Genomic DNA, 11798 nt, shown 5'->3' with positions numbered 1-11798 from the left:
TTTTAATTATTAATAGTAAAGTCTAAACCTAAAGTACCAAGTAGCACTGCCAGCATACTATTATTGTTGTACATGGATATCTATCGGACCGAATTCAAACTCATCAGAGTGAAGGCTTTTGTGACGCATTGGAGTCATGATCAAGAGTGTCAGGGCGGTTCGAGTCCTTCGACACGGCGAGGACGGACTTGAGCGCTAAGCCAGAAGCGTTGGGTCTACTGGATGACAACAGACTCAATCTGTAGCATCAGCACGTCCTGTTGGCTGCTTTTGACACCGTCGTCGTGTTGTTGGCCATAACATCTAATGCATCTGCAGTAGCACTGTAGCAGCGTCAATGACAACCAAATGCCAATGGTGTCGTAAGCAAATGGCATCAATTACGTCAAGCTATACATTACCCCCTCCCCCGAGATCCAATAGATTTATACCCCCACTGCTTGTTAGCACACGACCTACACCCCTATCGTCTCTAATGCACCGCCCTCCCCTTGTCTAGATGTAGCTAGATCATGATTGGCACGTGTTTTGCCAGAAAACCCCGTTAGTTTCATCTCCTAGCCAAATGTTCATCCAGAGATAATAAGAAAAAAGAAGGGGATAAAGGAAAAAGGAAAAGCAATTTAGTCTTAGAATAATAGAAAATAAAGTAGAGGTATCTAGAGGTCTTATTTGAATATTTATAAAATTATAATGACACTAGAAATGATATATTTTAAAATCATAAAATATATAAGGCATAAAATCCAATTAACTGTACTGTGGCACAAGTGTAGGAAGTAGTGGAGTGGAGTAGTAGGTGCTATAAAAAAAAAACAGCAGCAGCAGGACAGGGGAGCGGAGATCGAATTGGGAGTTGGGGAGGATTGGATTAGATTGGATTGGAGAAGAAGAAGAAGAATTGAGATGTGCAAGTCCAGATCCGACGCAGTGCCCGTCTCCTCCGTTGCTTCCCGATCCCGCCGCTCCTCGGCCACCACCTCTTCCTCCTCCTCCTCTTCCAGGCGGCCGGGCCCGGCCTCTTCGTCGATCTCCGGTAGCACAGCCAGCGCCGCGTCTTCCAGTTCAAGCTCCCTTGCCGCCGCCCGCGCCTCCCTCCCGGATCCGCCCGTGCTCTACCCGTTCCAGGAGGTCGCCGGCGCCACCAACAACTTCCTCGCCAAGCGCGCCCCGGCCTCCACCTACTGGCCCTGCACCCTGCGCGGCCGCCACGCCGCCCTCTTCCAGCTCCGCCGCGCACCACCTCCACGCGACACCGTGACCGGCAAGCTACTCGCCGCCACCGCCAGGTACCACCATACCAGCCTCGCCCCCCTGCTGGGCGGCTGCGTCGCGGGAGCCCACCTGTACATCGCCTACGAGTTACCCCCGGGAGCCGCCACGCTGAGCGCCTGCCTCCGCAGCCCTCGCAACCCCAGCTTCACCGCCCTCCGCACCTGGCTCTCCCGCGTCCAGGTAGCCGCCGACGTCGCCCAAGGCCTCGACTACATCCACCACCATGCCGCCGCCGTGCACGGCCGCGTCTCCTCCTCCACCGTGCTCGTCTCCGACCCCGGCCTCCGCGCGCGGCTCACGCACATGGGCGCGGCGCAGTTGGCGGAATTGGAAGATGAGGAGGAGCCGTCGCGGGAGGCAGACGTGCGCGCCTTCGGGCTGCTGCTGCTGGAGCTGCTGTCCGGAGAGCAGGCGACCACGTACCGGGTCCGGGAGGCGGTGGTTGAGACGGCGGCGGCGGCGCGGGCCAACGGGCGGGTGAGGAGCTGGGTGGACAGGAGGCTGGGCGACTCGTTCCCGCAGGCGGTGGCGGAGAGGCTGCTGGATGTGGGGCTGCGGTGCGCCTCCGCCTCGCCACCGCCGGAGATGACGTGGGTCGCCGGAAAGATATCCAAGGCCTACCTCGACTCACGGGCTTGGGACCACTCGCTTCAGCGCCCGCAGGCCCACCTCTCGTCTGTCTCGCTCGCCCCGCGCTGAGGCCCAGCTGCTTCTTCTCTTCTCATGTTTCCAAGGCCCAACTCAATATTTGGGCCTTCTTTCGTTTCGGTGCTAATTCCGCCCGCCAAACTACTCTTCTTCTTTCCTCTAATTCATTCATGATTCCTGTCAAATTCATCCACTATTTACTGCCTGACAAGAAAAACCAAGGACTAGCAAACAAACATCAATTCGTACGTGGATGGAGGAACTTACCTTTTCTTTGACCAAACTCTGCATTCAATTCATTATTACGTGCGCGGTGCTAATACTAAGCTTGTCTTCTCTGCGCCCAAAATTTTTTTTTCTTCTCTTCAGTCTGACCAGCACGGAATAAAACACAACAAAAGTCACTAGCTACTTCTTCTGTACAAATATGCATTTGACCAGCTACATGTATACCTAGCTCCTCTTGCAATGGTTGGTTCCATATCATATCTGACAGTGACCATTTCTTAAGTTTGACTTAAGCCCTCTGTTCCTTGTTTTAGCCCGGCCGCTACAACAATCAATCATACATCCAACCTGGTCATGCAAGTTTGTTTGTTAATTTGTCATGCAAAACAACAAGTGAGCATGGAATTATGACTAGTAGCTCCGCTGGATCAGGAGCATCGATCTATTTTGACCTTTTTGCACCTTATGCACCCAGCTCGTAGCTACTATTACTCTGTCTGTGGTAGTAGTTCGGTCAATTCAAAAGTCGCAGCTATAGAATGCATCTATCGTTATACTTAATTATAATTTAAAATATGATCGATGTGTCTACGTACACTGTTATCAGGTCAACGTGAGGAAGGAATTGAAGAAGCTACATGCTCCCTCTGATTATTTATTTATACATTATATCGATATTGTGTTTTCGTGCACATGAATTAAACAAACAACTAATTAAATAATTAATGTGGTTATACCATTTGTTTATTTTTTTTTGTTTGCTTGCTTGTAAGAGTGATACATACAGTAATGTTAATTTATCGTGAAAAAGGCATAAAAGGATGAAAAAGTAAGGAGTAGAACATATATACCAAAATGAGAAACAACCTAGCTACGTACGTTTGAGAATTAATTGTAATTACTAGTGGAGTAGTACATTGATATTTTAGAGGCCAGGCAACGGTCGATATGATGAACGGATCGCTTATTTGACCAGCTGGGAGTGGAATTAAAGGAAGCATCTGGGTTTGTTCCTCCACCATCTGCGTACTCGAGCAGTCGAGTCGATTGCGTTGTGTCGATTCAATTCGTTGATTCCCTCCAATTAATATTTCTCTAGCTAATTAATATTTCTTTCAATTAAATCTCCTCTCAGGCATGATATTACCGTATATAGTGGAGTAGATAGTAACCGATGGGGCGATGGAGACAGCATACAACAGTTTCAGGTAGCTAGGTAGCCTTAGAGAAGGATAATAATAAGCTATAAACTTACTATAAGCTTAATACAAGCTGTAAGGCCCTATTTCTTTTAACTTAGGATTATTATAATCTAGATTATTGAGAGTAAGCTGAAAGAAACAGATAACTTATTGAAGTAGCTTATTATAATCTGGAGCCTAGCTTATTATAATCTGATAAGCTCATTTAGGTGAGCTTTTTTCAGATTATTGGGTGAGAAAATACCCACCATGCCACCCCACTCCCTCTTTAGACTTGCAAACCCAATAATCTAGGCTCTAATAATCTAGAAAAAAAACAACTAACCGCTTATTCTACTACAGATTATAACAATCTAGTTTATATTAATCTGACTCAATAATCTAGATTATAATAATCCCAAGCTGAAAGAAATAGGACCTAATACTAATACATTAAATGTATAAGTAAGAGATAGAGAGATAAGAAGAAAAATGTAGCCAACTTTATAACTAATCTATTATATATGTTGGTTTTAAGTTGGGCTAATAGTATGAACAGAGCTTTACTATTATCCTTCCTCTTAGATACTGGAGTACTAGATATTTTGATCAACTACTACTATACCATTACTCATCCATGCATGTATGGAGTGGAGTGGAGTGCACCCTCCGTCCCAAATTAAGTTTATTTGTGGGAGTCTTTGACCGTTCGTCTTATTTACAAAATTATGAAAAAACTAAAAAGAAAATAAGGCACACATAAATTACTATTTATGTTTTATCATTCAATAACAATAAAAAATATGGATCATAAAAAAATTAAATAAATTTATTTTGGAACGGATGGTGTATATATATTTTAATACGATGAATTGTTAATCATCTATTATATAATAAAAGTCCATTAAACTTCCTACAAACGCTCTCAAGCCGCCACGTGAGACTCCTACAAACGCTCCTAGGCCGCCACATGGCTCTATCTAATCTGACCGTCGATTTTCACTTAAATTGGTGGATCCAATATTTTAGACCATTAGATTATATTTTCACTTAAATTGGTGGACCCGACATTTTAGGTAGGTCATTAGATTAGATGTATTTTATTTTAAAGAAACTAATTATTTCGTTACTCTGTTACGTACGTACATGGAAGAAACAAGAAAAAAAACCACGCACAGAATTACTATAAAATCAATAAGCAAAAACCATACGTACTTGGTAAAATTGATTATATTTAAAATAGGTTTTTCTATTATTTAAAGATATAAAATATTTTACTCTATAAATTTACGTAAATACCAATGTTGATTTTCATTTAAATTGGCAGACCAAATCGATATTTTAGAATATTAGATTAGATGTATATATTACAAACTAAAAGTCCATTAAACTTCCTAAAAATGCCTTCTGACCATCAGTTTCCACTTAAATGGGTAGATCCATCATATATACTTTTAGGAAAATCGTAAGCCATGATGTGTTATGTCTTAAACATTAGATAAAATAACAGAAAATGTGAGAAAATAATGGTTCATCGGTTTCACTTAAATCATTTAGATAAAATCGAAAAAACCACCCCTCCACTTCGCCCTCCCCCACACATACGCACAACACGACATTACTCGTCCCATTCCTTCTCGGCTTGAGCTCTCCACTCTACCCATTCCTGTTTATATAGTGAGAAATAATAAATAATATTAAAACATGCATAAATTCAAAGCTACACATTTTATTTCTAATCTAAATATTGTTCTATTTATAATTAAACCAAAGATTTAAAGATCCATGAAGCCTATATTTTGAACTGGTATAAAATATAAAATAAAGCAAGTAATAGAATATGTCGAAAGGGACTCAATTGAACTATTTAGAGAAAACATAATAAGTTCACAAAAAAAATGGTTCTTGCATTCACTAAAATTGGACCAACCATCGCATGTTCCATTTTCGTAATAATTTTAAAATGCTTAGACATTAATAGCCCTACATCTTTCCTATATATTACACATATAAACCGCACAAAGGTTCGCAGTATATAGTTCATTGAAAAGTTATATTTGTTACTATTAAATTGAAAATTTTGGATTCATCCTAACTAGGTATGTTCTTTTGAAAAATATAGTATAGATCACACAAATCACAAGGAAGCGAGGTATATGATATGTCTTTATTAATTTATATATAAGTATGTAACAACTTGCATCAACTTAAACCGACTAGAAGGAGAACTACTTGATGGTACAAATAAAACATATTTATTAACAATAATAGTTCTTTAGAATTTGTTAAAAAAAGCAAGTAAATATTCTATTAAAAAATGACAAAACAACTTATTTCTAATTTACACTTGATTTGTTAGACACGTTTTCCAAACAAACTGAATCGAACTTCTTTCTATATAATAAAGAGATCATATATAATTATTTATACATATGTATTAAATATTATATATTTTAAAACCAAAAAAATATCTTGGTAAAATTATCAAAGTAAAATGCCGATGAACAACGGAGGCGTCACCTAATGTGTTCTATTAGAAAAAACTTGCCCGCGTAAATGCACGGGCTAGTTATATTAAAAGTTAACTGTGTCAGGAATGCAACACAACAGCACAACATACAGCGTTGAAGTGATGATTTGAAATTGGCTTTTGTGCAGCGCATGGTTATCGTGCAACATGCATATATGTGGATCCTGTGTTTATAGTCAAACGTACAGAGGCTGAAAACACATGGGCCGGGGAGGTGGGGGGCATTACTATTATTTTATATAAATCTTAATTTGTTGTATATATATACTACTCTAGTTAGCCTGTGCTGACCCGGCCATGAATGGACCAATTAAGCGGCGCACTGACCAGACTGCGTCCTCCTGCCTGCCTGCAACCGTGCGTGAATAACAATAATATAGTATACACGAAAGATTTTATATATATATATATATATATATATATATATATATATATATATATATATATATATATATATATATATATATATATATATATATATATATACTCTAAACTATATACATATACTACCTCCATCCCAAAATGTTTGACGCCGTTGACTTTTTTAAAAATATTTGACCGTTCGTCTTATTCAAAAAATTTAAGTAATTGTTAATTCTTTTCCTATCATTTGATTTATTGTTAAATATACTTTTATTTATACATATAGTTTTACACATTTCACAAAAGTTTTTAAATAAGACGAACAGTCAAACATGTTTAAAAAAGTTAACGACGTCAAATATTTAAGAAATGAGGGAGTAATTAGTAGTGGTAGTTTTTCCACAAACATTGCACACGCGTGCGTGCGTGCGAATGTTACGTACTGGGGCGTCAATGTGTATGAAATCTTGGATATGATCGATTTTTCTCCGCCGCCTAGCTTGCTTTGGAGGTTTTGCCTTTGCTAATTTGCGGCCGCCGGTGTGATTGCCTTGCCGTACGTATATAGTATCGATTTTGGTCGATCGATCGTTTGATTAATTGCAAGAAAAAGCCCAACATAATTTCACGTACGTGTGCATTAGCGCAACATAAATATATATAAGTCCAGTGAAACGTATGTAGTAAGATATAAGAATCTGCCTCCGACCACTGAGATTAATCACTAATCAGTGGCAATATATATATAAAGCAAGCATATATACAACTTGTTGGTTCCATGCATGGGGGCGGGTATTAGATATCTGAAACCTTAATTTGAACAAAAATTAAACAACCATCCATGCACTGGTATCGATATGCTTGATGGATCTCCAAGTGATGGATGGATATATATATATATATATATATATAAGAGTATATATGAATGGCGTGGAGCTTGATTTTGTCTGCCCATCCATCTATCTACTCCTCTATCTAATGGTAAGAAAAAACATATATATAATCCTCTACTGATTACTGAACATGAGAAGCTAGATCGATCGCGCGAGTATACAACAACAACAAGAAGAAGACAAGTTGATCGATCGTGAGTAGCTAGCATTGGCAATGACGATTTGGTGTAGTGGTGAAGTTGGAGATGGAGGAAGAAGAGGAGGAGGAGGACTCGGATAGGCGGAGGAGCTCCTCCAGGTAGTCGGCACCGAGGTCCTCCAGCTCCACCACCGTCGGCTCTTGTTGTTGTTGTTGCATGAGCAGCATGTGCTTGGTAGGCTTGCGGCGCTTGCGGATGGAGTGGCGGCGCTTGAGGGCGAGTACCGGCGATCCTCCGGCGGCGCCGAGGGCGAGTGCCTGGAGCGACTCCTGGACGCGGTGGAGGGGGAAGTTGAGGACGGCGGAGGCGCCCCGGACGGAGAAGGCGGCTTGGTCGTAGGCCATGGCGGCGGCCTCTGGGCTGTCGAAGGTGCCCAGCCACACGCGAGCGCCCTTGCGGGTGGAGTCGCGGATCTCGGCGGCGAACTTGCCCCATGGACGCTTCCGCACCCCGATCAACTGCTGCTGCCTCGGTGGCGGCGGCGGTGCAGGGCTCCTCCGGTGCTCAGGCTCAGCTGCTGCTGCTGATGCTCGCATGTCGGAGTCGTCGGATGATGATGAGGAGGAGGAGGAGGATGACGAATCGGCCATGTCGGCCATGAGAGCGGTGAGGATGTGCATGTCGACGTCGCGGTCGCTCATCTCCGGCGGCAAGCTGCTATGGATATGGTGGTAGCTGTTGCTGTACGTGTACGGTGGCTGCATCATATATCCTCAAAAATCAAAACTCAAATGGAAATGGAGCTACTCTACTGTAGTAGGAAAGGAAACAGAGGAGCCGAAACTTTGAATGCGGCCATGTGGCATCGCGCGCTTTTTATAGGCGCGGCGCGATGCTATCTTTCCAAAAATAAATAATAAACAATGCTAGTACTCACTTCTACTGTGGGCGGATGGATGGATGGATTGACTAGTCTACAGTGGGACCCACCTCCAGCCATCCAGGCAGAGGCAGTATTAGAGGCCTTGGGGTTGGGAGGGGATGGATGCAATTCAAGACGCAGATAAGGCAGGCAAGCAAGCATGGAAGGAAGGAAGGAAGGAAGGAAGCCAGGGGCACGTGAGTGTGGGACCCACCCCACTCTTCGCTGACGTAGGGCGGCGACATACGACAATCCACCCTTACGTCCTTCATCCTCTGCACCCACCTCAACTTCTTCTCTGGAGTAGTCAGTGACGGTTTCTTTTTCTCATCAATGATTTTCAGGATACAAATTATTCTCGGTAATAAAGTAAAACAAATAGATTTAAAAATAGTTTCGTACATAAAAAAGCTTTTTACAATACCATACCGTTTGAAAACCCAAAAAAACTATATTGCACTCTTCCATTATTTTCAAAACAACAAGCCCTATGATAACTTACTGTATTTCCTAAAATAGATTCAAGGTTCAGGGGGTCAATAAACATCATTACTTGTATCATTACCTATAAATTTTGGACCCTTCAATCTCTTATAATAATTATCCAATAGGGGAGGGAGGATGTCCATTATTAGCAATGGTTCATCTTTGCTAATTAATACTCCCTCAATCTTGGGATATAACAATTTAGAATTGGATTGGACTCATCCTAAAACTACGAATCTAATTAAACCCCTATTCAAATTTGTAGTTAGTATACTATCATCCGATTCTAGATTGCTATATTTTAAAACGGAGAGAGCATATCTAGCTTTTAATTACCACAACAAACAATCATATTAGCGTATATACATATCGTACATATATACTCCTAGCTATTTATTTGAAAGAAAAAAAATAAATTAATGTGCATTGCGCAACCGATATGTCTGAATAATCCAGCTTCTATATTAATTAATTTCTTGAAGAAAGGAGAGGGATAATTGTGTTTATATATGTTCACACATAAAGTAGTAGCTGATCCAAAAAATATGTGACTTTAAATGTTGCTTCCAGGAAGGCAGCAGGAGAAACAAAAGTTAGTTAACCTCAGGATGAGAGGAGGCAGGTGCAATGCATGCATCACTGATGATGCCTGCTACTGCTACTCCTAAATACAACCTCCTGCGCGATATCCATATATGACCAAGTCTGTCTCGACTGTCCCTGCACGATATAAATTCATTGTTCATGTACCTACAAATGCAGTTAATATATATTGATAATAATAACTAGATAAACTTCTAGTTAAATCAATTCACAGGAGGAAGGATCGAGGAATGCTGCTTCCCGCGCGCCTATGCACAGCCGGGTACATAATCCTTGTGATATCGAATAGTATTAATTAATCCTTAATTAATTGTCATCAAATTGGGAACAGTTCTCTCTGTGTGTCTATATATATATATATATATATATATATATATATATATATATATATATATATATATATATATATATATATATATATATATATATATATATATATATATATATATATATGCTTGCTACTAATATAACGTCTATAATATATTATCTTGCTCTCATTCTCGTATAAGTCAGAAGAAAACGCTCAATTAGGATGATGATATGGTTTATAACAATTTAAATCATATATGTATTTATCGTTCAAAAACAAAATTAAGGCAACATCACTCAATGAGAAATGGAAAAGAAAAAAAATGTAATATAGATTAATTATCCAATGACAATACTAAGGTGATAGCATGACTTTATAAGAGAAGATAAAAAAAGGAAGATAACTTGGACCATATATCACTCACCAAATATATCACTCACCAAGGGTAAGCAACAATTGAGATGACGTAGCTTAATGAGAGAAGAGAGAAATAACATTATAACTAAACTTATTAGTGGAGATAAACTTTATAGATATGTAGGATTCCATTCAAGCCACCGTTCAGTTACTCGAAAAAAGGTCCTCTATGTATTGTGGTATTGACTTTTGAAATTGAAATTCAGCTTGGGCCTATAAAATTTTGAAGTTGAGTTTCAACTTCCAATGCGTGCATGACGCCCTTAATTTTATTGAAAAAGATTGTTTTCCCGTTATTTCGGTAAATGCTTTTTCTAGGGTAGAGTACTTTTACGGCGGTCTCTACCGGTAATATTCCACCACTAGTATTATCAACACTCATTGAAGCGGTCTAAACCATTGATTTAATTATGAGTTAGAGTATAGCATACTGTAAATGATATCCATGGGTTGAGAAAAGATTGGATAAATTGTACTACGAGGAGGAACGACCAAGAAAGCATTCCTATAGCTCAACTATCCAACTACAGTGGAGGGCCACACCTTTACAACGAAAGTAAGGTAGGTGTGGCCAAAGCTACGGGGAGCGAGGGCAGCGCCAAGTATCAAGGTTGAAAAGGTAGGCTAGCTTGGTTTAGGGTCAAACAATCTTAGTTAGTAAGGCCATTTGACAATAGATTGGTTGGTGCAAGCATTGAGGTTGAAAGTCCAGGCTAGCAAAGGTTAGAAGATTGTTTTACAACATATATATTGATGGGTTGGGGTATCGAGGTTGACAATACTAGCTAAAATTTCGTGCGTTGCAACGGACATTATAAGAGATAAAAGAAAAAAAATTTACAAGTTTATATTATGGCAAAATTGGTTATATAGCATCGAAAGTTCACGTTTTTGGTTTTATAGCACCGAAAGTTACCGGTTCACTTTAATAGCACCCAAAGTTCACCATGTTTCTATTTTTAACACTTCCGTCAATTCTCGATCGTTTTCTGTCCGTCTTGATCGTTGTTGATCCAGCCACACACACGATATGACGTTTTTATCCCTCACAAGTACAAGTATAATGCATGTCAATGAGGGGTAGAAATATCATATCGTGTGTGTGGCTGGATCAATAACGATCAAGACGGACCGAAAAATTGACGGAAGTGCTAAAAATGGGAACATGGTGAACTTTGGGTGCTATTAAAGTGAACCGGTAACTTTCGGTGTTATAAAACAAAAAACGTGAACTTTTGATGCTATATAACCAATTTTGAAACTGTGAATTGAAATCTAAATATGCAGTTATCCATGTGTCAGTGTGTTTCAAAATTTCTTCTAATTCTCTGCTGTCGACGTCGATGTTGTGCTTGAAAGTAACGTTGACATAGACACACACATATACACATGTTTAGCTGTTTAGCTAGGTTTACCTGGATTCACTTATTAGCTACTCTATCTGTTTTAAAATAGATTTACTTTTCACTCACCTTACACGTACCAATACAAAGTAAAAAAAAAAGCTAAAATACCTGTTTTTTTTATCAAATATCACTAAAATTATTTTCTATTTATCTACTCCCTACATTCGTACCATGTTTTCACAAACTCTAATGTAATAATTACTAAAAATTAACTTATTTTAGAATAAATATAAAGAGCTAAAAACAAACTTATTCTAGGATGGAGTGTGTAGGTAGATACTGTTAAGAGATTCCATCCATCCTAAGGGCAAAACATAGTACTGCAAAACGTAGGAAAAACACAGCAATGACTCTTTGATTGAACTGCAGAAAAAACACAGGAATCGGATGAGAGAG

At 39.9% G+C, this 11798-nt stretch overlaps 2 protein-coding genes across 2 annotated transcripts; one reads left to right on the top strand and one right to left on the bottom strand.

The window, feature by feature from the left end:
- The first annotated feature begins 627 nt into the window (after positions 1-627).
- On the top strand, positions 628-2884 carry LOC127784592 (chitin elicitor receptor kinase 1-like). Its single transcript, XM_052311925.1, has one exon. It carries the CDS (start codon positions 907-909, stop codon positions 1972-1974), a length of 1068 nt encoding a protein of 355 aa, XP_052167885.1. The 5' UTR covers positions 628-906; the 3' UTR covers positions 1975-2884.
- Positions 2885-6965: 4081 nt separating this feature from the next.
- On the bottom strand, positions 6966-8087 carry LOC127784593 (ethylene-response factor C3-like). Its single transcript, XM_052311926.1, has one exon. It carries the CDS (start codon positions 8023-8025, stop codon positions 7321-7323), a length of 705 nt encoding a protein of 234 aa, XP_052167886.1. The 5' UTR covers positions 8026-8087; the 3' UTR covers positions 6966-7320.
- Between the last annotated feature and the right edge of the window lie 3711 nt (positions 8088-11798).

Source organism: Oryza glaberrima, chromosome 9, assembly GCF_000147395.1.
Source record: "Oryza glaberrima chromosome 9, OglaRS2, whole genome shotgun sequence".
Taxonomy (NCBI): domain Eukaryota; kingdom Viridiplantae; phylum Streptophyta; class Magnoliopsida; order Poales; family Poaceae; genus Oryza; species Oryza glaberrima.
The sequence above is the reverse complement of the archived record's forward strand: the minus strand, read 5'-3'. Positions and strand labels throughout refer to the sequence as shown.

Coding starts and splice junctions, on each gene's coding strand:
- LOC127784592 (XM_052311925.1), top strand. CDS start 907: ATGTGCAAGTCCAGATCCGACGCAGTGCCCGTCTCCTCCGTTGCTTCC.
- LOC127784593 (XM_052311926.1), bottom strand. CDS start 8,025: ATGATGCAGCCACCGTACACGTACAGCAACAGCTACCACCATATCCAT.